This window comes from Caenorhabditis elegans, chromosome V (assembly GCF_000002985.6).
Source record: "Caenorhabditis elegans chromosome V".
NCBI lineage: Eukaryota > Metazoa > Nematoda > Chromadorea > Rhabditida > Rhabditidae > Caenorhabditis > Caenorhabditis elegans.
In genome coordinates, this window is record NC_003283.11 from 10,422,776 (window position 1) to 10,446,515 (window position 23,740).

Genomic DNA, 23,740 nt, shown 5'->3' on the forward strand with positions numbered 1-23,740 from the left:
ACATTAGTTCCATTTAAAGTTTTAAACGAGGCCTGAACCGACTTTTAAAAAACGTATCTTATTTCAAACCTAACTTTATCTATTAATTGTAATTTTTGATAACTTTTTATCAATTTTAAAAAATATATGTACATATATAACAGAAAATATCCAAAAAAAATCTCAATTTGAACTAGCTAATATACGACCTGGAAGTACAATAATGTGATATCATGCACCTTATATATATTAATATATATATTTGCCTAATTATAAATTACAACATACCAAAGATTATCTACGGAAAACTCTGAAGTGATCAAAGTGGCCCAATTGAATATTTTTAACTATGGTCATCTTTGATTCGAGTTTTCATCAAAACCTTATTATTTATGTAGAGATTAGGAGTTTTGATTTTATATATCGTATCGACCGAAAGAAAATATTCAGTACAAGATGTTGATTTCAAATATTATCGTAACAAATCATGTTTTCAAAGTTCTTAATCCCCAGCTTTAGGTCAAATCGTTAAAGATTGACAAGTGATCTAGAATCGCTTACAGTTCTTGTTTTAATTGACCATGTTACCCACCTTTATTGTTCCAAAATTAAAGACCACTCAGCAAGGTTAAGCTCTAGTTGTTGACTGACCTCTTATTTTCTTGACCTTCAAATTTCTTTGTTCCCACCATTCCGTTATTCAAACTTTTACCGCTTCTTTTTACTGCGTACCCGGCTTTACTGTAACATTAACATCCTCTTCTAGAATTCTGTCTTCTTTTTCCGCATTACAATCAGTTTCTTGTATCAAAAGTTACTGAAAACAGAAGAAAACATCAAAGAATGTAAAGAGACGAAAATAATGGGCATCATTTCAGATTGTTCACAAATATTCTGTAGTTACCGGTTAGTAGAATATCGTTTCTCATTTCACTTCTTACCTCTCTCACACCCTATTTTATGTATTTTATGCTAACAGTTAAGTTTGTAAATTTCCAATTTGCCGAATTTCAATTACCGAAATGTCCTTGTCCTTTTCTATTCCTATTTGATGTTTCTTTCATGAAAGCCAATCAACTGCCACCATCATGTCTCTCATTTTCTTTTATACTTTCATTTCACATTTGTCTTATTCAATTTCAAATTTGTAATGAAATCATTTATTCCACTATTCTAAGTGTGTTCGTTTTTCATACACAAAACATACAAATGAGATAAAGCAGAGATAATCAAATGAGATGTCATTGAAGCGCTTAATATCCTGGAGCGGTACGTGGTGGTGGGCAGTGATCGCAAGCTCCCTCGGATCCACTCTCTCCATCTTGTCCTGGTGCTCCAGCTTGTCCTGGGGCTCCTGGGGCTCCTGGTGCTCCGGCATCTCCTTGTGGTCCTGGGCCTCCTGGTTGGGAAGATCCGGCTTGTCCTGGTTGTCCTGGAGCTCCGGCTGGTCCTGGTGATCCTGGTGGTCCAGCTGGTCCTGGAGTTCCTGGAACATCGACGACTTGTCCTGGGGCTCCTGGAGCTCCGGCGTTTCCGTTGGATCCTGGTTGTCCGGCTGGTCCTGGTGGTCCAGCTGGTCCTGGTGGTCCTGGAAGAGCAGCTCCTCCAGATTGTCCTGGGGCTCCTGGAGCTCCTGATGGTCCCTTTTGTCCTGGTGCTCCTGATGGTCCTGGTGGTCCAGCTGGGCAATCGAAGCAGAAGCTGTCTGGTCCAGCAGTTTGATCCTCAGAAGCATCTTGTCCTGGGTTTCCTGGTGCTCCTGGAGCTCCATCGTTTCCTGGTGCTCCATCTTGTCCTGGTGATCCAGCTGGTCCAGCAGCTCCAGATCCGCATGAGCAGCATGATCCTCCAGATGATCCACCGAATCCTCCGACAGCAGCGTCATTTCCATAAGATTGACGACGAGCCTTGCGGGAAGCACCAGAAACTCCGAGGCTACGGTGATATGCGTCTCTCTTGATACGTCCTTCAACTCCAGAAACTCCTTGGAACTGAAATCAAACATTTAACTAAAATTAAAATTATTCAACAAAAAAAACATACTCTCTTATACTCATCCCAAAGTCCATTTGATCTGTGTTGGCAGAATTCAACCTCCGATTGAAGAGAAGATTGCACATGCTGCATGTAGTTGTAAAGCATTGGAACAGCAATAATTGCAGTCAAAGTAGCAATTGTAGAGACTGCAATTCCGAAGAATGCAACTTTACGGAGAGACTCAGTCTCCTGGGCAATCTGCTTTGGATCTTCGGTCATTTTTCTAAAAAGTAATCAAATCTTAGTAATCGAGACGGAAGTAACGAGAACCTTACCTGTCACTGGACTTTAGAAGCCAAGTGATTTTAAAGCCACCACTTCCGCTTTTATACCTAGTGTTGTCTTGTCAGCGTCTCTGTCTCTATACCTATTTTCTCAAAAACTGACTAAATATTACAGCGACATGGTGTTGCGGCGCGCAGTGTGAATTAAAACAGAATGGATGAATTAGAGGGAATAAAGAAAAAGAACAGAAGGAGATAAACAGTAGGTGAAAAAAAAGTTTTGAGTGAACTAATCAGGAACAATTACATCGCTTTTGATTTTGTGTAAACGAGAAGTTTAAGTGAATAATAATTGGAAATTTTATTTGTCAATAGCAAATACTGAAAATGCAGTTCAAAGATTTTTAACGCATAGACTGATAGTGATTCATGATTGCATCTTTTATTGGCTCCGTTCCTGGCCGTGCTTCCAACACTGCTGAGGGTCCGAGAATCATTCTGTTCATGCTGTCATATCGGCTGCGGAAAGGTCCAAGCACTCGAAAATGACTGAAAGTGCGGGTTTTTTTAAATTAAAAGAATCATTATTCAAAAACTAACCGAACAACACAGTCCCTGCCTTTTTCGTGATTTTTCATAATAGTCATTTGAAGTGACATGACTCGGAGTGGATTGCCAAAGGCGTCGTGAATCGGAATTTTCTGAAAAAAATAAGATACACAACTTTTTAAATAAATTTCGAATCTTACCACCCATCCTTTTGGTTGGTCCACTCTTCGATACATTTTGAGCCACCAATCATTTGTTCCATCTCCGAGATCTATTCTCACTCTAAGAATTACAAATCTTGAATTAAATGATTTTTTCGTATTTTAACTTACTCTTGCGGGCAATATGATTCATCTCTACTGTAATCAAGGAAAAGCATGACATAAGATATGTCAGTCTTTTTTGAAAACGTGAAAAGTGCTCGATGTGGAGGGCTCATATTTGTTCTCCATGCCAGTTCTGAACTTTCGTGCAGCAACTCGTCGACTCCACCACATGAAAAAAAATTAATTAAACATTTAAATAATATTTAAAAGATTCTTACAGTGAGCAACACTTGAGAGTGAAATTCTAGCTTCTTCGGTGATATCTCGCAAATTGCTCGGATATTTAAACTCTCGCATCCATCCGCGCGAGGATGTTCTTTCTTCTTCATCCATGGATTGTTCGGGAATTTGATGATCGGCCAGCACTAAACTTAATATTTTAAATAATTATATACTTTACAAAAATTGAAAAAAATACTTACTTACTTACTAAAATACTTATTTTTGCTGGAAATCTTCGAACAAAGAAATTAAGAATATAGTCCTCTCGGAGTACACACAGAGGTCGCAGTTTTGCGTAAATACAGAAAAGTCGACGACCAAATGCATACAAGGATACTGTAGTATTTTTTTTTCAAATAATTTTGTAAATTTTTGAAACGAGCACATGACGTTCTGAAAAAAATATTATGATACAAAAAAGCGAACATTTTATTGTCCGCTCCATGCATTCAAAAAGTGAATAAAATATTTATTGATGATTAGGAAAGAGAAGAAGTCGGATATTGAGATTTATCTAGATTTACGCCTGAGTTGTGGTTGTGGCTTCAACGGTTGTCCCTGCCGTGCTCGTACTTCCACCAATTGTTGTTGCTTGAGTAGTGGATGAAGTAGTTGTAGTTCCAACCAAAACTTTAGAAGTGCCTAAAACACACGAATAGATAATTTGTTTTTTGTTTCAGAAACTCACTTAATGCATTTTTGAAATCATCTCTATTTTCTTCTAGCTTCACTAACGCATCATTTCGTTCTTTTCTTGCTTCTTCAAGTAGTTTACCATATGGTCCAATTCTGAGAAAAAAAAACATTATTATATCACATGATATAGTTGACATACTTGAAAAGATTTCCTGCCCATCTCATAAGACATAAAAATGTGCCAACTCGGTCACCAGACTGAAAATTAGTAAAACATTCTTTATCAAATAAAATGTAGTATGAAATCTCACCAATCCACATGGAATCGTTCGAATGGCTAGGAAACCCATATAAAGAAACATAAGTACAGATCCAGAAACAATAGACCCAATTGCAAATGGTACACATACAATAATTCCAATAAGTATTCCAATCAAGACTCGGAATATGATAGTCAACACATCGATCGGAACCAAAAAATCATGACTATCCTTTTCTTTTCTATAAGCGTCATAAGCCAAGCTTGCTGGTATCAGGAATATTATTAAGACAGGAATGTACAAGAAAGCGATCAAGTAGACGAATGGAAGCAGTATCCAGAGAATGACAAAATTCACGTCTAGAATCAACTGAATCGATCGAAAGATCCGTTCATAATCTGTGTATCCTAGTCGGCACTTTGAAGCTGTAATTCAAATGTTTTAAGAATGATAGGCCTGCCAAAAAATAACTATTTGAAACGCTCCGGACGCTTAATTCTGGTTCGCCAAGATTAAAACATGAGTAGATCGGCGAATAAAACAACAAAAAATGCAACGTAATTCCAGTCTTTGAATTATCAATATTTTACTAATTATTCCACACTTACCTGTCGTAAAATGCGAAGATGGTCTTCCCATTGGCTTCTCGCATAACCAACAAAAAGCTGTATTACATGCTGAATTGGCACAAATAACATAATTACATCCAACTACATGCATATAAATTGACCGACATAAAGGACATCTCTTGATATCAGATGATGGAAGTGCTGCCATAATTGAATGTTTATTCTGTTTGTATTGTAGATATCTTCTGTGAACAATTGACATATATCTCTCAAGAGCTGGCTCCTTTTCATCAAGTACTGCATTTATATCATTCTCATGAACCACTGCATTGCACGTGGAGAGTGGACATTTGAACCGAGGGTGTCCATCAACTATTATTTTATTCTGGAACATTTTTAAAATTTCTTGAGTTCAAATTTTCAAATTTCCAACTAACTTTTATGTATTCTAGAACACACGGTAGACAAACAACGTGCCCACATTGTCGAAGAATGATACGAATCTGAAAATATTAGTCAATTACAAATATTTTACTGTTTTCCCATATACTTATGTGTACGGTTTTCCTTTCCTTATCAAGTTTTTCAAAAGAGTTATGAATAAATGTCATCATTGGGTAAATATGAATAAACTTCAGTTCAGAAAAAGAATGAGAAAGAAAAGATGCAGTTTGATCTGATCAAAAATTCGTAAAATATTGACAATTTGGTCCACGTTATCAACAGTTTTTTTTGTATGCTCGTGGCCAAATTGTTAAAATCTAAATTGGAATTTTTGTAAAAATATAGGAAATATTTTAAAACCAAAAATCGCTTCAAGAACTATAATAATGAAGTCTCATCAGAACCAATACTTTTGATGAAGAATTATTGACTACTCGTATTTCTTACCGCTCAGAATTTTGCCAACCAAAGCTAACTTACTTCATCTTTTATCTGGCATAATTCACATCCTACAATTGTAAACGTTGGCTTCTTTTCTTTTAAATTCAAATCCATCGGTTGCTCATTTTCTCTATTTGTTAATTGGAATCCTTTTATATCATTATTCTGAAATTACTTTTTCGGAGAAAAGTCACTTCCATATTAAAACTACCTCGCTCACTTTATCTGACATTGTCGCGTCGAAAAGAAATTCAGAAATGAATAAAATTTAGAAATTTATTTGTAATCATTGAAACAACAAACCCTTTTTAACCGCATTTTTTCACTGGGGGTCAACTGGTTAGAAACGTGTTTTTTATCTATACATGTGAACGGAAAGGAATACAAATTAATCCAAAATTTGTACAGAGAAAATGAAAAATAATAGAAAACAATTGCACAGCTTCTTCTGGAGAGAAGTTAAAGATCGAATGGAAAAATTAAAGCCACAAAGAGAAAAATCAATTTTAGCTATAGAAATGCAATTGGGGGTCACTACATTTTCCATCACTAAATATAGAAACATTCTGGTATGTACCACAGCAATTCGTTTGAGAAGCTGTTCCGTTGTCAGCCGGCTGAAAAACAAATTATTTCGATACCAATTTTGGTACTAATTACTATTATTTACCTTGTGTTGGAATACAGAAACATAGCATGGCATATTAAACTGCGTGGTTGTTAATTCAACGATGGCTGAAAATGTCGCGCATCCTCCTCCAATAAGACCAATTACTGAAAATTTTCCACATAAAATGAATCAAAAATTGAATAAATTTTAAAAAAAACTTACTCATAATAATAATGCAAATACAAAGCGTTGGTTTCTGGTTAAAAGTGATAACATCTCTCCATCCAACTGGCCCATTTCCTGGTTTTCCAGTAATCTCTTCTTTTCTTTTATAAGCATTCAAATAAATATAAAATAAGCATGGCATAATAACTGAAGTGAGTGTCAATGTTGATCCTCCAACCAAGTCAAGAAGTGGTCCAAATGTTGGAACTGATTCGGCAACAAAGACAACGGCAACCATTATACCAGTACGAACAATAGCTCGCTTTGGTCCAAATCTCTGTGGGACATGGAACAACTCTTCAACTTCTTGCATCAGAGGATTGAAGACAATTGTGAGAGTTAGAATACAATGGACTGTGATCATAATATTAATGGCCTGTTGAATCCAGACAGTTTGAATTGATGGAATAATTGAATCGCGAAGCGAGTCACCATATACCAAGTATCCCATAATACAGACTGGAATGTACATAAACGCCATGACTGAAAATTTTAAATGAATCGGAATGTTACAATCAAATTGCTTGAGAACTTACTTGTGAAAGCAAGAAAAACGGATCTCGTGAACTCTTTTGGTTGTTTCATATCATGTTGAATTGTTGGAAAAGCGGAATGCCCACCAACGGAGAAAAGTAGAGTTCCCATTGAAAGAAACAGGTTGGTGGTTCTGAATGGTGGAAGTTTCGCGAATGGAGCACACTTTCCATAGTCGATGATTGATCCAACAATAATTAGAATAACAGCTGCAGATGTTGTCATCATGGCAATAACAACAGCCCACCTGAAATTGATTTTATTAGGTCAAGGAATAAGTTTTGTTGTTTTTTCTCAATTTTAATTTTTTCTCAAATGTTTTTTTGTAGTTATATAGAAGACTGTTAGCAATGACAAGCCTATCAATATCAGCCATCTGAGGCGCCTTTAAGAATAATTCCAGCTCAAAACTGTGACAACGAGAAAAAAAATGTTTTTCTCGATTTTTTCATTTCTTCGTGAAACTAAAAAGTTAACATGCCCTGAAGTATTAGACAGTTAGTTAATTACAATCGTGCAATAACAGCTCCAGGTGCCCTCTTATGGTAGCGCTAGATATGCTGAAAGTGCCAAAAGTGCTTGCAAAAATGACTTTTTTAACTTTGAGCGGCGCTAACTTGAAGCACGTGAAGGATACAAAAAAGTAATCAATTACAACATTAACAATTGCATCATTAGCTACATTTTATCAGTTGATCACTTTTTTGTATATGCACTGGTTTCTGAGCTACGATGAGTTTTAGTGGAGCTGGTCCAATTTTTCAAACCCCCTTTCTTTTCCCTTTATGACCCGTAGCTCCAAAACCAGTCGACCGATCAAAAAATGTTCAACTAACAAAACATTTATCTGTTTATTATACACATGTAATCATTTGTACATTTTGTATATCACTTATGTTTGCAAAGTTAAAAGCCATCAAAAAAGGTAATACACATAGTTTTGAAAAAACAGGAAAATTGTTCAATAATTGATTTTTTCTCCCCATAAAAGTAGCGTAGACTAGGAAAAATGAATGCAATTATGTAGTTAGCAGGTACACATTATTATTCAAAAGTATTTAGAAGTTTATCTAAGAAAACATTTCTTTTAAAATTTTTTTCAACATTTTTTTTTCGATATTTTTTACAAACTACTACATGTTTACTTAAAGGACGCATATCTTTGCCAGCATGAGGTACTTTGAAATATTTCAAATTGGAAAATGTTCATAATAAACAGGTAAATGTTTTGTTAGTTGAACATTTTTTGATCGGTCGACTGGTTTTGGAGCTACGGGTCATAAAGGGAAAAGAAAGAGGTTTTGAAAAATTGGACCAGCTCCACTAAAACTCATTGTAGCTCAGCAACCAGTGCATATACAAAAAAGTGATCATTTGATAAAATGTAGCTATTGATGCGTTTGTTAATATTGTAATTGATTACATTTTTGTATCTTTTACGTACCTCAAGTTAGCGCCGCTCAACGTTTAAAAAGTCATTTTTGCAAGTTTTTTGGCACTACCAAAAGAGGGTACCTGGAGCTGTTATTGCACGATTGTAATTAACTAACTGTCTAATACTTCAAGGCACGTAAACTTTTTGGTTTCACGAAGAAATGAAAAAAATCGAAAAAAAATTTTTTTTTCGTTGTCACAGTTTTGAGCTGGAAATATTCTTAAAGGCGACTGATATGGCTGGTATTGATAGGCTTGTCATTGCTAACAGTTTTCTATATAACTACAAAATAAAATTTGAGAAAGAATCAAAATTGAGAAAAAACGACAAAACTTATTCCTTGACCTAATATTTGTTAAAGATACATTTTTTAATTTTTTAGGTTATTCAATCAAAGGGCATGGGACAAGTGGCATTCGGCAAAATGCCGAAAATATTATTTTGCCGCCAACCCCTGATTGAATCGGTATTTAATTCTAAGGGGTAACCCCCGAGCATCCCCCATTTAGAATAGGTTCTCATAGTTTTTCCAACCGTTTTCTATTCGTCTTTGATAAAGTTCCTTACACCGAAAAACTAGTTAATCATTCAAGTAATGTTCTATTTACTTGTGCACACTTCTGCAATTTTATGACCCATCATTAAAATTAAAAATTAGTCTATTTAACCACATTCCAATTTAGTGCACGTATTCTATACTTCTCTGTGCCTCTTTTCATTGTTCATTAAAAAATAAGATTATTAAAAATTAAGTTGAGCTTAAAAAGTGACGAAACAATATGATGAAACCTTTAAAGGATTACGACTAATCAGCTTATATGATCTTTTTGAAAATTGATAATATAATTACCAGAAATCTTGAGGCGATTTGAGGAAACAAAGTGGCAGAAGACATGTTGCAACAATGAGAATCAGAATGCAGAAAGATATGTGAGTGCCGGAGAATGCCTGAAAATTGGCTTCACATTATAGCACAAAATATAGATCTACTTACAATGATCATGTTCATAATGTTTTTCGAAGCCAAAAGGAGGTAGACAACGGAGATCATAAATTGTGTTACATCAATGCAAATTGAAACAAGAAGTCTGAAATATTACAACAAATCTAACATCATTTACAAAATAAAACATACTGGCAAGTCTTTCCCATAGCTCTTCCACCAATTTCTGGATACGGTTTTCTGCAATGATGTCTATATTCTGGCCATGTGCTCAACAGAATATTCCAACTGAGCCCAAGAACGTAAGCAGTATAGGTGACAACTCCAATGAGAATGACACATACTATCAGACCGGTCCAGAATTCTGAAATTAAGAATTTGAAGTCAAATTGACATTCCCATACGTTGTAATGATAAAATTAGATTTTTTCAATACATGTTTTCTTGTATTCCATGAAATTTTAGGTGACCTTTTTTGTTTAAGCCGCGTTCTTATAAAGACTTTAACATTTTTATTTGTCCTTTTTTCTGTTCACTGATAAGAAACTCGCAACGTGATCAGAGTTTTCAAAGGAGCCGGAACCGTTATTGACAGCATATGCCTATCGCTAGTGATGCTTCGTTTTTTATTAAGAAAAGAGATTACATCGTTTATTTCATTTGACGATTTTATGTTTGTGTGTTTAAGATAGTGAAAATGGTGAGAAGAAAGAAAACCTCTAAAATAAAAAGCCTTACCTGCTTGAATAATGGCAGTTGGCAATGCAACAATACCTCCACCAGCAAGATCTCCAACCACGAATAGACCAGTTACAAACCAGTTTAAACCTGAAAAGTATGATTTAGAGCAATTTGTTCAATTTAAAACTATTTTATAACCTGCCGAACAGTGAGAGCAAATCTTATTAAAATGTTTAGATTTAAAATTTTATAAAGCAAATTCCATTGTACTGATAGACTCTAAAGTTTAAGATTAATTAACTTATTGGAAAACTACGAAATTGACAAAAAAAAGCGTTTATTGCTAACTGTAGTACAAGAAGTTGGGAAATATTGAAAATTGATCTTTTCTTGACTTTAAATTCTTCTGTTAGTCTTGTAACCCCAATGCTCCACTTTGAAAACCCTTTTTTTCACACACTTTTCAGTAATTAATTTGAAATGAACTAACCAGCTGGATTAAAGAAAGGCTTTGACATATCAACATCACAGTGAGAAGATGATCGAGTTTCACCATTCCAGCTGTCTCTGCGGGAACATGATGAAGTTCTTGTAGATCTATAAATGTATACATTTATATTTTCATTGATACATCGAACTTACTTCCTACAAGAATCTTCAAAAGCGTAATTCTCTCTAGACAAGGAAAAAGACATCCTGATTGGCCAAATTAACCTGAAAATTCAATATAAATTGATGAATCAGAATAGGTAAATATTGTCTTTAAAGTCTATAAAACATGTGAGAAAATGTGGTTTATTGTTATCTATTGTGAGCTCTGGTCTCAACAACAAAACAACAAAACTACTGAAGGTAGTGGGTGTGTATTTGAAATAAAATGTGTGTGAATAAAGATACCATTCAACTTCAAAAAAAGTAGAATGGGGTACACTTCTTTTTATCTTGTTCCATTCTTCTTGCTTTTTTCACATTTTTCTCTAGTTACAAGTCGTGAGAGGGGGAGAAATGAAAATTTGCAACTGAAAGTGATAAAGATAGTTCGTCAATCAGGCTTTTATTCTGATGTCTTATCAGTTGGAGCTTTCGTTGGTCAGACGAAAAATTCCATGTCTTCACTTTTTTCATGGCTTACCGAAGCGACGTAGTGGGTGCATGAGAAAATTGAAAAACGGGTTAAAAATGAAAATAAGAAAGAAATAAAGAGAAATAAGGGATTTAGTGTAAGTGTATCTTTTTTGTCTGGTTCACGTAAAAATATGTGAACCCTTTACGAGAGGTCCTTCGGGTGAAAAAGAGATGCTCAATGAGGAAAGAAATTAGAGTCATGACGATTCTCAGTTTTATAAGAATCTCTTCTTTTCAGTGACATCATTGAGAGCTTGCAATAAATAAATTTAATTATTTACTGAACACAGTTCTCAACGACATATTTTTTTCGAAACAAAAATTTGCAATGATTGCTCACTGTTTCGAAACGTTATGTTACATCTACTCTAGTTTTGATAAAATTTTTAAAGACTCCCGTCAATCGGAATCGGTTTCTTTTTTATTTGGAAAATGTTTTCAATTTAAAAAATCCTAAAAATTATTATTTCAATCACAGAGTTTTAAATTAAATATCTATTTAATTCTGAAACGATGAGAAATGAACGATATTTTCAGTAGTATTTCCGAAATGTTCTAAATTTGAGTGATCACAATTTTTTCAAAATGAGTTCGGCAATCAAAATGAGTTCGGCAAAAGAATTCTCCGGAATAAAATTGCAAATTGTTTAAAAAAAGTAAGGATTTATTTTTAGCAGGAATTTTTTAAAGTCATAAATTGGCAACAGACTCAAAAAAAAATTAATTAAAACTATTCTCAATTATGAGTCATGACAATGATGTAAAAACAAATGAAGATTCAACCAACATCTCATTAAGATAAGAGTTTAATCAATCATCATGAAACATTTTGGTCTCTGTAATAGTTAGAAATCATGAGATGTCATTTAAAAACAACACAAAGTAAAATGACCTTGTTACGTAATATGGTTATGAACTTTAAAATTAAATGTCAGAAACTACCAGAAAAATTGTATCTCTTGTTTGATATTAAAAAAGGAAAAATATGTTTAAAATATGTTATTTGATAGCTAACCTTGTTTATTGGAATTTCATCGTAGAAACTTTTTATTGAATTAAAATGAATCGTCATAAATTATTTTTGTTGATAGTCATAGATCCAATAGAACGTTTGTATTGAATTTATTGACCTATTTGTTTAGTCTACAAGGCATTAAGAATAGTATGATTCCAATACCACACGAAGCATTTAAGAAAAGATCTCTCGCAACACAACTGGAACAAAACTTGGTTAGAAATTATGGTGGTGTCTTACTAATTGATGGTATTACCTTTTGGAAGTTTAGAAGGAAAAATGGTTAAAAAGTGAAAGACTCTGACAAAAATGCCTAACCAATTCCACGTATAATCCGTTATCAGTAAACCTGCAACGTCAGTACAGAGTGTGTTGTAACTCAATGCTTCTGTGCTGGGTAGTTCGAAGTTTATTAATTTAAATTGTCATCAAGAAAATAGAGAGAATCTGATTATCAATGTAATTCTTATAAAATTCGTGGAGAAAGGGCGTCATTAATTCGTTTCTGATGACTGAAACAGGAACATTGATATTTTCTAGATGACTATATTCAAATGGAAATGTGATGCTCTTTGCGTGTTTCTCAACTCCTTTCCAACAATGTCTCTTGAGAATTCAAAAATCTTAGTGAACAAAAAATGATGGATACGTTTTCGAGTACGAGTGTTTTAAATGTGGAAAACCTGAAAACCTGAAAATATCCAAAAGATAACTTTCAAAGAAAAATGATTTCGACACAATAGTATATTGTACAAGTTGGGCAAACTATTATGATGACATCTATAATATGAATGGGTGGGAAAGTTTTGAACGAAAACACTTTCTAAAAACATGATCATCGATGCACAGAACTGTTAAGAATATGGTTTGATAAAAATTAAAATATAATAAAGTGTTCAGTTGTTTCCGGTTTTCCATGGTATTTTCAAGAACGTACTAACAGCAAATATTGGACAAAAATGGATAAGTTGCAAACGATAAGACCTTGGAAAATGAGTTTTCCCACACTGCGCAGATAAATTTTAAAAGTGTATTAATACATTTTCAGTACCGCTCATCAAATCGGTCAAAAAAAACGAATGAGGTAGTCAAATGTAATAAGTGCAAATTGATTTTGAAAAGTGCACTAGGTCGATGTCAAACCAGTTATTGTGGAAAGTTCCCATTGGAAAAATGATTTACGGGAACACTAAATTCTGAAAATGCGTATTGCATTGCGCAACATATTTGACGAGCAAAAATATCTCGTAGCGAAAACTACAGTAACTATTTAAATGACTACTGTAGCGCTGGTGTCGATTTACGGAAATCATTTATTGATCGATAACACACAAATAACAAACAATACAAAAAACTAACGAAAATTAAATTTCGCTGCCACAATTCGAACATAAATTAGTTTCAATAATCGAGCCCGTAAATGGACACTAGCGTTACATTAGTCATTTAAAGAATTACTGTCGTTTTCGCTACGACATACTTTGCGCGTCAAATATGTTCAGTATTACGCATTCTCAGAATTTAGTGTTTCCCTAATAATGCCTGGCCAGTTGACTGACAACATTACACAGCAATATGTAGACTCGGAACTTGTAGCATCGTGACAAGACCTATCAAAATTATTGTATGCACCATTAAGATAATTCTACAGTACCCTGAAAGCAATGAATCAATGTTTCGGCTTAATATGTTTTGTTTCCTTGGTGAATTTTAAATAGCCATAAACTCAAAAAAATAATATTAATAGATTATGGACTAATGGATTAATGAAATGGACACATTCAATATATAGTATTCCATTTCTTTTTATTTCTGCCGGGTTACGGTATACAATTCTGTGCAGTTTTGCGTCACAGTGTTTGAACATCTTTGAAATTAAATATTTTTCGGATTTGTTTTCAGCTGTTTTTCATTTGTTAATCTGCAGATTTAAATCGATTTAATTTTATTTTGTGAAAAATTTAAATGACAGGAATACTTCTGTAATGGAGAACAGGATCAAACGGCCAAAACTGGATCCGTCCATGGACGAAGCGGAATCTCCTGTCCGAGATGGTTCTCAACAAAATAACGATAATCTGAATCAAGAAAATGAAAATAATGAGAGTAAGATATTTAAATACTTTTAAAACTTTTTACTACCGTTCCTTTCAGGCTTTTCTGACTCACTCGTTCTGACAACAATTCATCTGCTCACTGAAGAAGATTTTAATGAAAACACATTAAAAGCTGTTGTAGTGGATAATGTGAGAAAAAATTTGTTCGTTGTTTATTAAACCCCTATATTACAGAATCGACTCGAAGAAATGTGTATCACGAAAGTTTCGCATAAAATTAGACGGCTGCTGCGACACTTCCAAGATTCTGGTTCAGCTAAAAAAGTGTTTAATTTTCGTTTTCCTGCCTACAAGCCTTCGTTTACAGATTATCACTTTGGCGAACCAGAAATGCAAAGAACGCCCGTGTACACAGGTTATGATTCTTCCACTCAACCTTCATTGCTTCCCAAACACGCTTAAAAAAGGTACATCAATTCTAAATGTGCGACACTTCCGAATAAAATAATTTTACAGGTCTTTTTGCCACTCGTGACATTCTTGAAGGCGAGTTTATCATTGCTCCAGTCCCAGTGAAGCTTTCGTCTCCTGAAGAATGCGGCCGAGATGAGATGGGAGTCCTTCGTCCAAATATTATACTGTTTAATGGGCTACAAAATGACTTTTCGTTCTTCCAAGTTATCGGTAATTGAATTGTATATAATTAATTAAAAGAATACGATATTTTCAGATATAAAATCCAGAAAAAGAAAGAGAAATACTCGGGAATTTCAATCGAGAAGAAAGATTCGCGCCAATGAGGCAATGAATGGCGTCAACAAGCCCGTCTATCAGTTGAGGATATATTTATAGAAGTTAATAGTTTTAGGTTTCAGGCCGCATGCTTCATATTATTCAGACGATGAAGATATTCAAAAGAATACCGCATATGAAAAGTATGATATGTGCATCGATTTAGCTGATTCAACTGATGAACTGAAAGCTATTCGACGAAACTGTGAATCCAACTGCATGATTCGATACGTGATTCATAATCAAAGAATGCAATTATTTATATCTGCTCAGAGAAATATCCTAATGGGGGAAGAGGTGAGACCCTTCTTTGATTAAAAAATATATTATAAGACTCTGTTTCAGCTTACACTTCCACATGACTACGATTCGAATTACTCTAGCAAGGTCATTCAATGCGCTCATCCTTATCAACCACACAATGTTTGCATTCACGAGGTTAGTCAGAGAAAAAATATTTTTTTATAAAAGTAGAATAATTCATTATCAATATCTAACTCTGAGCTGTCTTTCAAATTTCACAGCATTTCGTCTGTCTTCCGGATTCATTGGTCCCCAGTCACCAGTTGCTCTTATCATCACCTAAATTATTCCATAAGTAGTTTTTAAGATATATTCTTACCACAAAAGGTTCCATATTTTTTCTTCGATCATACTCATCTCTCAAAAAGTATAAAATCACAAAGATGCATGGCATGACGAGAAGAGAATATCCTATTGGATCAGACACAATAGAATTTTCATTAAATGCTTTTTTTTGGCCGAATGTTGCAACGATACATCCAAAAGTTACAATGAGTAGAATAGGACTGATTACAAGCCAGTTAAGCCACCAGAAGACGTTAGGAGGTCCGTGTCCCCCAATCATTGCTCTTATGTTTCTGAAATAATTTTTTGGACTAAAAACTTTTTGTTTCAAATTATTGTGAATAGGTAAACTCTCTAAAAAAGATTCACATTTTTCGAACTTACACGGAAAATCTCTTGAATCCATACACATAAGATACCGTTATTACTTCAACAAAAGCAATAAATATAGTGCCATATGAAGCAAATGTTTCGATACTACTCATTAGATTAATTCCTCCGTTACCCAAAAATGGTAAACTAGAAATAAGACCTGTGACACTCATAATTGCTAAAATGATAGCTCTCTTATGCCAACTCGCAAGAGCTTTTCCATATTTTCGCCGACTTCCGTTTAATCTTTCCACAATCATAGAACTTATAACCTAAACTTAGATATTGTGGACGTTTTTGTGGCTTCATTTCTACCCAAATATAACTAGAAATTCCCTGGATTGAGCATGCTGCAAGTGTTAGCCAGAATAGAAACACCCAAATGCTTCCCATTGAAGAATTTGTTAATATCTAAATAACTTTTCTGATTATTATAGATTGAACTATTTTAATATACCTCGGAGATTACACTTTCAATCATTACCGGTGTAGCGTATAGTTGAATTCTTTCACTAGCTTCCAAGTCTGGGTAATATAATCTTCCTATTTCAGCCATGAACATGAACGAAAGTAATCCAGTGCATATGTAAAATACAAAAGAAACAATGCTAATAAGTAGAACATCTCGATGTATTTTGTTGTGAAAGTTGTTCAATGAGGCAAATTTCTGGATTCCGCCACATCCAACACTAGAAACAAATACTTTATTTTTCTGAAATTCATGATTCACACCTACTTCAATGCTCTAAGTGCATGTGCTGCAGCATCTGCCCATGACCACACCCACATCCATTTATCCTCGTAACCTTCACTTTGATAAAAGAATGCAGTAAATACGTTTGTAGTATCATTCAAAGACATTCCATACGAAAGAAGCATTATAGTTCCCACCAATAAAAGTGTAAGAGCTACGATACCGGTTCTACCAAGAACTTTTGATCCTCCAATGGAAATTATACCAATAATTATCCATAGACAAACTGCACATATAATAGATGTAACACTTGGCGGCTCCCAATCATTCATTGTTATGCTTCTCTGAAAGTTGCTTCGAAATGAATATCATACAGTCAAGTTATACAACCTTGTACATCAACCCATGAACAAAGCTCATAAATGGAGATTTTCTCTGTTGAAAACCACGGGTGGCAATTAACATTTCTTGATATTCATCACATTCTTTATCCGATCCCGGTTGAATCCATGTACATTTCGACGATAGCTTGTAATTGACACAGTAATCCCCAGATTGACTTTCCTGGCAGCTCTCCCATGGAGATGTTGACCAGATTGATTGGGAAGCATGTGTAAAAATAGTAAGATCGTAAATTGCCCAGACAGATAGACTGATTGTTCTGAATTGAGGATTTTGAAAAAATGAGAAGTTAGGTTCAGATAAATACCTGAAAACCATTATGAAGCACATTCCTGCAGATAATCCTGCCATGGCGGGAGCCATTCTTGAGAAAACTGATAGTGGAGAAGCAGAAGCATATTGTCCAAGAGCTGTTTCAAGATAAAGAAGTGGAACAGCGATGAATACATAACAAAATGTGAATTGATATGGAAACCATCCACCGTAATATCCACAGAGATACGGGAAAAACCAAATATTTCCAGAACATGTAACGAACGAAAGTGTGGCAGTGATAGCTTCCCATTTTGAAGTCCACGTGGGTCCTTCCATTTTTGTATCCAACCCAATATTCTCCAGAGCTAGATTTGTCACGCTTTTGAATCCAATGTTAGAGATGGCAGTAGCATTTGAAGTTTTCTGTAGAAAACAAAAAGATTTTTGATCAGAAAATGTATATATTTTACCTTTATTGGTATTATTTCCTCTGTAGTAGTGCTTCTATTATCATCATTTACTGTTTCGTTTGATGCTGATCTTGTAGTTTCTTCAGATTTTGTTCTAGTTTGTTTTAATTGTTTGAAATCTGAAGACGACGCCATTCACTGTTTTTATAAAACCAAAATAAACTCGTATCGAAATTGAAATTCAATTGCTCTAGTTTCTAAAAATTCACGTTTTCTAAATATTACTAAATATGATTTCAGAAGGAACGTCAAAACACTATCAAGAAGTTCATATCAATGAATTCCAAGTGACTGTTCTCAAATGTAATTTTATAATTTTTTATCACTAATTATTCTCATCTTTCAGACTCTGAAAGTATCTTCTGTTCTCGGAGTCAAATCGTATCTATAATTATCATGTTAATACAATCAGTTTGTTTCATATAATAATTGTTTTTAAAAACACAGTTTTCCACAGTACATCTTCAATAAAATCATAATATCATAATATCATTCTATTTATAATTTTGTTCATACTCTTTTTTATAAAGTTAATTTCATTGCTTCATTTGTAGACGCCCAAGACAATTTATTTAAATCTTCATCGTGGTTACGGTACCGTATACGGTTTTCAAGTTTTATGGCCGCGGCCTAGAATCCGACAACCGTGTACTCCTCCTAGACAATTGCAGAATATAATTTTATTGCTTAATTTTTATGGAATTTGGTTCTAGAACTATAATTACTTGATTCCTAATTCAAAATTTAAATTGAAAACTCCCATATAAGTGCATTGATTCTTGTGTATTGTTTTAATCAAAATTTTGAACACGTGATGCAAAAAGGGTATTCTTGGAACGTTTTCTACTTTTTTCTCATTGGAGAAATTTTCATTGTCTCTAACGAGCGTTTTGCATTTTCTCTATCCTCTTTCCATTCACTTTCATTTCTGAAAAAGGCTTCCATCTCGATGTCTTGACGACGAATTCGTCATGTGTGAGGCTGACTGCACCATCGATTGAAAGAGACCTTCCCTGTCGTTCTCTCGTTCCCCTAACTGTCTGATATCTCATGCTCATCTGTACTCTCTCGTCGCTCGGCATTCGTCTGTTTCTCTTTTTCTTTTCCTTCTATACCTCGTGGACCCTTTCAATATTTGGTGGTAAAAACGTGATAAAACTCACTGCTCTCTGAAATTATTTTTCATTCCCACGGATCTCGTTCATATCGAATAATTTTTCTATTTTTCATTTCTTCTCAGTTTTGCCTTCATTTTTCGTTGTTTTTCGAATTTCGAAATTTTAAAAATCTTTTCGTCTAAAAGGTTTTTTTTATTTTCAGCGCGATTTTATCGTGTTCAAATCGTTAGTAAGGATAATAAAGGAGGAATCCGAAATTTGGGTAATTGCATGTCTTGGTAAATATTTCAAATTGTACAGCAAACTCTTCAACATTAAGACTTTTCAGAATAATAACAATGTCGGCGACCGAAAAGGACAAAACTCCACTTTTGGGTGTTTCTCAACCCATTTCGCTAGCCCATCCAGATTCAAAAGACATTGCACAGACGACTTTATTGATAGAAACATTGAAAAAGTTTGGAAGCTATGAACCAAAAGAAGAAACAGAACAAAGAATGGAAGTACTTCGTAATTTGAATCGTCTAGTCAAAGAATGGGTTAAGAATGTAACTGCCATGAAGGTTCGTTTTTTGTTGAAATATTTAAATTTTAAAAGTATGATCTGAAATAGGTTTTTGTTTATACAATATTTATGAAAATCATCCAACGACTGGATATAATAATTGAAAATAATTAATGTTGGCTCATTGACAAAACTCAGTTTTCTAGAAGAAATTTCAAAAATACTTTTATTTTTACTGTTTAGTTGTGGAAAATTTTTAAAAATTAAATTTGACATTAAATTCGTTGTTTAATTGAAATACGTGTTGATAAAGGAATATATATTAACAAATTTCTAATTTTAAACTAAAACCTCAATTTTCAGATCCCGAATGGAGAGGGTGTGAATGCGGGTGGAAAACTTTTTACTTTTGGATCATATCGTCTTGGAGTTCACAGTTCTGGTGCTGATATTGACACACTTGCTGTTGTACCACGTCATATCGATCGATCAGACTTTTTCACATCATTCAAAGAGATGCTCAATAACGATCCAAATGTGACAGAATTGCATGGTGTTGAAGAAGCTTTCGTTCCAGTTATGAAACTTAAATATTCTGGTGTTGAGCTTGATATTCTCTTTGCTCGACTTGCTTTGAAAGAAGTACCTGATACCCAAGAGCTTTCTGATGACAACCTTCTCAGGAATTTGGACCAAGAAAGTGTTAGATCACTAAATGGATGCAGAGTCGCTGAGCAACTGTTGAAACTGGTTCCACGTCAAAAAGAATTCTGTGTAACTCTACGAGCCATCAAACTATGGGCAAAAAATCACGGAATTTATTCCAATTCGATGGGATTTTTTGGAGGCATCACATGGGCGATTCTCGTTGCTCGAGCTTGTCAGTTATATCCAAATGCAAGTCCATCAAGACTTGTTCATAGAATGTTCTTCATTTTCTCAACGTGGACTTGGCCTCATCCAGTAGTACTAAATGAAATGAACAACGACAGAAACGATATTCCGACACTGTGCGAGTTGGTTTGGGATCCTCGACGAAAAAATACAGATAGATTCCACGTAATGCCAATTATTACTCCAGCATTCCCAGAACAGAATTCGACTCATAATGTGACTCGATCCACCGCCACTGTTATAAAGAACGAAATATGCGAAGCCCTTGAAATTTGTCGAGATATCAGTGAAGGAAAATCGAAATGGACTGCTTTATTTGAAGAAGTCAACTTTTTCAGCAGATATAAGCATTTTATTGGTAAGTTTTCATTTTTATCACATTTCAAAATGAATTTGTGTATTTTCAGCTCTTATCATGGCTGCTCCTAACGAGGAAGAAGAATTAAACTACGGTGGTTTCCTTGAATCACGTATCCGTCTTCTTGTGCAAAGCCTTGAACGTAATCAAGATATTATAATAGCCCACAACGACCCGAATAAGCATAAACCATCTCCAAATGCAAAGTTTGATGTAAATCCAGAAAACAAGAGGGTTACTGTATGGTTTATTGGTCTTGAATTCGCGGAACATGCTAAAACTCTTGATTTGACAAATGAAATTCAACGATTCAAAACAAATGTCGAACTACAAGCGAGTAATGTGAAGGGTATTGGACCAAATTGTCAAGTGCAGGTGAGTGTTTTGTTCTGAAATATTAAAGATTAATAGAAATATCGACATTTCTGTATTACAACCAGAAATGCCGTGCAATTTCATAAGAAATAGTGAAAAAAGTTCATTAAAAAGTAATTTAAAAATATGGAAACATTTTTGCTTTATCTGAAATAACCCTTATTTTATTTTAAAACAACTGAAAAAGTGTTCAAAAATTTCCTGTAAGATGAAGTAACTATATTTATTATTAAAAAAAAAATTTATTATTGAAACTATCGAAACATCTAACATTTTCGTTTTTCGTTGAGAAAATTTTTTTCTATATGGCCAATTCTCAATATCTCATATCAAAATCAACTTTTTTTTTTTGATAAATCTATAGCTTTCTTGTTTTTTCCGTGCATGTCCACTTTTCTTCTTGGCTTTACGATATTCGATTTTCGACAAATTAAAAATTAACGAAAATTTCGATTTTCTCTGAAAACTTGCGTTTTCATTTAAAAAAAAATGCTATTTTTCAAAATGTCGTGCTAAAATTAAACATGAATATTGAAATATCATTTCGAAAAAAACATATTTCTCAAAAAAATTAGCTTTCAGATTTTCAACAAAAAATTTTGCAATAATTATTTAATAATTTCAGATTGATATGTTCTATGTAAAGAGAAACAGTCTGATTCAAGTGATTAGTGCTGCTGATCTTCGCCGTGGCCGTCGCTGGAAGAAAGTTGTTCCAATTGCTACGAATACTTCCGTCAGCAGTTCTACACCCCGAAGTGTTGTGCGAACTACAAGTACTAGCTCTGTACCAACTACTCCAACTGGACTTGCTGCTCCAAAAACACCACTATCTGCATCAGTTTCTGCCACGAATGAACCTGATTCAACAACAAATGGTACTCCATTATCAAGAAAACGTAGTATGGATGAAGAATCATCAACTACTGTAACTTCACAAATTTCTGATGAATCTGTACCAAAAAAGAAAACACGTGATGATACATTAGAAGAGAATAGAGTTTCAATGGTTGTTGAAGTTTCGAATGTTGTGGTTGAACAAAGAACAAAAGTTGTTCAAGAAATAGTTGATTTGCAAGCTGATAATGGATTGAATACATCAAATGGTTTGGAAGCCAGTGAACAGAAAATGGAGGTTCCACAAAGTGTTTAATAATGGGTACGTTATGATTCTCAATTAAAAGAAATTTAAAAAATTGGTAATCGGAATCAGAGGTGGACTGTAATCGAAAAGTTCTGAAATTTCCGTGTTTTAAGTTTTCCACAAGGCAATTTCCGCAGTTGGAGAACCTCAACATGTTGGTTAATTCTTAAAAATAATTTTGGAAAAATAAACTAGAAATGAGCGAAAAAGCAATTTCAACTGCATTGATAAAATTTTGATCTCACTAACAGTATTCAAAGTTTAAAGTTTAAAAAAGTAAACATTGAGGAAATTGTTAAGAACAACTCCCATGGTACCTAAAACCCAAATTTCAAAAAAACAACCAAAAATTAAGTTTGCAAAAAAAGTTGGAAAATTCAAATATTGTAAAAACAGCTGGATAAAGCTACACGAGCCGAGATTTTTCAGTAAATTTCAAAGATCGCTATTTTGAAATCAGCTTCCATAATTATCCATACATCGATTTACAAAGACGTTTTAAAATTATACCATCTTTTCAGGTGTCTACTGTCTTCAAACCAAAAGTTTTACACACTTTTTCACGCGGTTCTTTTATTCTCTCACATTTGTAATATATCATTGATAATAGTTATCAGATCGCTTCACTTTAGAGAATTTATCACCATTTATTTGTTCGTTTTCTCTTCGTATTTGCATAAGATAATCATCCAAGTACCAATATGCATTTCTTTTGGTTTTTAACTTTGTCTTCCTCAGTATATGTTTTCTTTATTGAAACTATATGATCCTCCATTTCATTATTTTCTTGTTTTTTCTTCATCAAGTATATGCCTTCTACTTCACTTTTTTTGTCTTATGTTTCCTTCTGTTTTTTTCATGAAAAAATTTATTTATATGAGCCAAATTGGCAGCTTCATTGTTTTTTCTTTGACTTCACATACCATCGCTCTTCTCGGAATCATTTAATCTACTTGTATTTACTATTTTGCTTCTCTGTTACTATCTATCTCTGAGTTTTCAGAGAATTACATTTGCTTTGTATAAAAAAAAGCCAAAAACTCTGAAAAAATCAAGAAAAAAAATCGGAGGAATCGCACTCGTTTCTTCCCCCAAAAAAGGCACGCATTCCAATTTTCTTTCCTCTTTTTCCTCATTTTTTACCACATTTTCTTCCTTCTCGATTTGTCGTTTTATCCACGATAAGTCATTCATCCTTTTTTTCCCTTTCTCCAACAGTCTCATAAACTTCTCCCTTCATTCATACATCAGTCCACGATGTCTTCTCATCCCCGTCCAAACTTACCTTTTCATTTAATTTTAATCATCTCTCAATTGTTTACTGTTTTCGGTTCAGAAAGTTTGCAATCATTTTTGTGCACGCTCATGTTTTGTGAACGGATAATAATGGTTAATAAAAAGAGAAGACGTCCAGCTTACATTGGTTGAAATCATACAGAGAAAAATAATACATTTATAAAT

General features: G+C 34.0%; 7 protein-coding genes and 1 non-coding gene across 11 annotated transcripts; 2 read left to right on the forward strand and 6 right to left on the reverse strand.

The window, feature by feature from the left end:
- Positions 1 to 1,122: 1,122 nt before the first annotated feature.
- col-12 (Cuticle collagen 12) lies at positions 1,123 to 2,423 on the reverse strand. The gene is made up of 3 exons (NM_073277.6): positions 2,292 to 2,423; positions 2,023 to 2,239; positions 1,123 to 1,970 (listed from the first exon to the last, which is right to left on the reverse strand). The coding sequence occupies exons 2-3, from the start codon at positions 2,233 to 2,235 to the stop codon at positions 1,233 to 1,235; spliced, it is 951 nt and encodes a 316-aa protein (NP_505678.1). The 5' UTR covers positions 2,236 to 2,239; positions 2,292 to 2,423; the 3' UTR covers positions 1,123 to 1,232.
- Positions 2,424 to 2,586: 163 nt separating this feature from the next.
- Positions 2,587 to 3,578, reverse strand: apc-10 (Anaphase-promoting complex subunit 10; the record flags this gene model as incomplete). Of its 4 annotated transcripts, none has more annotated exons than NM_001269290.3 (6): positions 2,645 to 2,789; positions 2,841 to 2,941; positions 2,990 to 3,071; positions 3,122 to 3,284; positions 3,334 to 3,480; positions 3,538 to 3,578. In NM_001269290.3, coding segments are annotated over 6 exons (639 nt in total). The 4 variants fall into 4 exon arrangements, with proteins under 4 accessions (NP_001256220.1, NP_001256219.1, NP_001256217.1 ...); NM_001269288.3 differs by having other exon boundaries at position 3,546; NM_001269289.4 differs by having other exon boundaries at position 3,542.
- A 216-nt stretch (positions 3,579 to 3,794) lies between these two features.
- Positions 3,795 to 5,933, reverse strand: tag-314 (RING-type domain-containing protein). The gene is made up of 8 exons (NM_182434.9): positions 5,899 to 5,933; positions 5,727 to 5,852; positions 5,240 to 5,305; positions 4,842 to 5,187; positions 4,285 to 4,658; positions 4,173 to 4,231; positions 4,026 to 4,126; positions 3,795 to 3,979 (listed from the first exon to the last, which is right to left on the reverse strand). Exons 1-8 carry the CDS (start codon positions 5,917 to 5,919, stop codon positions 3,858 to 3,860), a joined length of 1,215 nt encoding a protein of 404 aa, NP_872234.4. The 5' UTR covers positions 5,920 to 5,933; the 3' UTR covers positions 3,795 to 3,857.
- Positions 5,934 to 5,950: 17 nt separating this feature from the next.
- Positions 5,951 to 10,829, reverse strand: Y32F6A.4 (Amino acid transporter transmembrane domain-containing protein). The gene is made up of 10 exons (NM_073279.10): positions 10,758 to 10,829; positions 10,606 to 10,712; positions 10,173 to 10,262; positions 9,627 to 9,798; positions 9,486 to 9,579; positions 9,342 to 9,439; positions 7,059 to 7,303; positions 6,520 to 7,005; positions 6,358 to 6,461; positions 5,951 to 6,304 (listed from the first exon to the last, which is right to left on the reverse strand). The coding sequence occupies exons 1-10, from the start codon at positions 10,808 to 10,810 to the stop codon at positions 6,194 to 6,196; spliced, it is 1,560 nt and encodes a 519-aa protein (NP_505680.2). The 5' UTR covers positions 10,811 to 10,829; the 3' UTR covers positions 5,951 to 6,193.
- A 298-nt stretch (positions 10,830 to 11,127) lies between these two features.
- Y32F6A.7 lies at positions 11,128 to 11,257 on the reverse strand. Its single transcript, NR_069282.1, has one exon. It is a non-coding gene; the product is annotated as an Unclassified non-coding RNA Y32F6A.7 (non-coding RNA).
- A 2,879-nt stretch (positions 11,258 to 14,136) lies between these two features.
- On the forward strand, positions 14,137 to 18,428 carry set-22 (SET domain-containing protein). The gene is made up of 9 exons (NM_001392594.1): positions 14,137 to 14,361; positions 14,410 to 14,501; positions 14,547 to 14,636; positions 14,680 to 14,779; positions 14,829 to 14,996; positions 15,043 to 15,145; positions 15,188 to 15,401; positions 15,450 to 15,542; positions 18,126 to 18,428. Exons 1-9 carry the CDS (start codon positions 14,241 to 14,243, stop codon positions 18,174 to 18,176), a joined length of 1,032 nt encoding a protein of 343 aa, NP_001379021.1. The 5' UTR covers positions 14,137 to 14,240; the 3' UTR covers positions 18,177 to 18,428.
- Positions 15,555 to 18,048, reverse strand: snf-10 (Transporter). The gene is made up of 9 exons (NM_073281.4): positions 17,886 to 18,048; positions 17,468 to 17,838; positions 17,149 to 17,419; positions 16,801 to 17,102; positions 16,522 to 16,753; positions 16,380 to 16,475; positions 16,077 to 16,336; positions 15,727 to 15,985; positions 15,555 to 15,686 (listed from the first exon to the last, which is right to left on the reverse strand). The coding sequence occupies exons 1-9, from the start codon at positions 18,018 to 18,020 to the stop codon at positions 15,591 to 15,593; spliced, it is 2,022 nt and encodes a 673-aa protein (NP_505682.2). The 5' UTR covers positions 18,021 to 18,048; the 3' UTR covers positions 15,555 to 15,590.
- Positions 18,429 to 19,205: 777 nt separating the features above from the next.
- On the forward strand, positions 19,206 to 23,692 carry pap-1 (Poly(A) polymerase). The gene is made up of 6 exons (NM_001444129.1): positions 19,206 to 19,281; positions 19,332 to 19,566; positions 19,872 to 20,760; positions 20,810 to 21,135; positions 21,761 to 22,294; positions 22,801 to 23,692. The coding sequence occupies exons 2-5, from the start codon at positions 19,342 to 19,344 to the stop codon at positions 22,286 to 22,288; spliced, it is 1,968 nt and encodes a 655-aa protein (NP_001431081.1). The 5' UTR covers positions 19,206 to 19,281; positions 19,332 to 19,341; the 3' UTR covers positions 22,289 to 22,294; positions 22,801 to 23,692.
- Positions 23,693 to 23,740: the final 48 nt, after the last annotated feature.

Excerpts from the sequence above, each read along its gene's own strand:
- col-12 (NM_073277.6), bottom strand. The coding sequence starts at position 2,235 with ATGACCGAAGATCCAAAGCAGATTGCCCAGGAGACTGAGTCTCTCCGT. Across the intron at positions 1,971-2,022 it reads TTTGGGATGAGTATAAGAGA|TTCCAAGGAGTTTCTGGAGT; the intron begins GTATGTTTTTTT and ends GTTTGATTTCAG.
- tag-314 (NM_182434.9), bottom strand. The coding sequence starts at position 5,919 with ATGTCAGATAAAGTGAGCGAG. Across the intron at positions 5,306-5,726 it reads TATGCCAGATAAAAGATGAA|ATTCGTATCATTCTTCGACA; the intron begins GTAAGTTAGCTT and ends TAATATTTTCAG. Across the intron at positions 5,188-5,239 it reads GTGTTCTAGAATACATAAAA|AATAAAATAATAGTTGATGG; the intron begins GTTAGTTGGAAA and ends AAAATGTTCCAG.
- Y32F6A.4 (NM_073279.10), bottom strand. The coding sequence starts at position 10,810 with ATGTCTTTTTCCTTGTCTAGAGAGAATTACGCTTTTGAAGATTCTTGT. Across the intron at positions 9,799-10,172 it reads AACTGCCATTATTCAAGCAG|AATTCTGGACCGGTCTGATA; the intron begins GTAAGGCTTTTT and ends TCTTAATTTCAG. Across the intron at positions 9,580-9,626 it reads GCTATGGGAAAGACTTGCCA|ACTTCTTGTTTCAATTTGCA; the intron begins GTATGTTTTATT and ends GTAATATTTCAG.
- set-22 (NM_001392594.1), top strand. The coding sequence starts at position 14,241 with ATGGAGAACAGGATCAAACGGCCAAAACTGGATCCGTCCATGGACGAA. Across the intron at positions 14,637-14,679 it reads ATTCTGGTTCAGCTAAAAAA|ATTATCACTTTGGCGAACCA; the intron begins GTGTTTAATTTT and ends CTTCGTTTACAG. Across the intron at positions 15,146-15,187 it reads GTCAACAAGCCCGTCTATCA|GCCGCATGCTTCATATTATT; the intron begins GTTGAGGATATA and ends TTTAGGTTTCAG.
- snf-10 (NM_073281.4), bottom strand. The coding sequence starts at position 18,020 with ATGGCGTCGTCTTCAGATTTCAAACAATTAAAACAAACTAGAACAAAA. Across the intron at positions 16,754-16,800 it reads CATGCACTTAGAGCATTGAA|TGTTGGATGTGGCGGAATCC; the intron begins GTAGGTGTGAAT and ends ATTTGTTTCTAG. Across the intron at positions 15,986-16,076 it reads GGATTCAAGAGATTTTCCGT|AAACATAAGAGCAATGATTG; the intron begins GTAAGTTCGAAA and ends AAATTATTTCAG.
- pap-1 (NM_001444129.1), top strand. The coding sequence starts at position 19,342 with ATGTCGGCGACCGAAAAGGACAAAACTCCACTTTTGGGTGTTTCTCAA. Across the intron at positions 19,567-19,871 it reads AGAATGTAACTGCCATGAAG|ATCCCGAATGGAGAGGGTGT; the intron begins GTTCGTTTTTTG and ends CTCAATTTTCAG. Across the intron at positions 20,761-20,809 it reads CAGATATAAGCATTTTATTG|CTCTTATCATGGCTGCTCCT; the intron begins GTAAGTTTTCAT and ends GTGTATTTTCAG.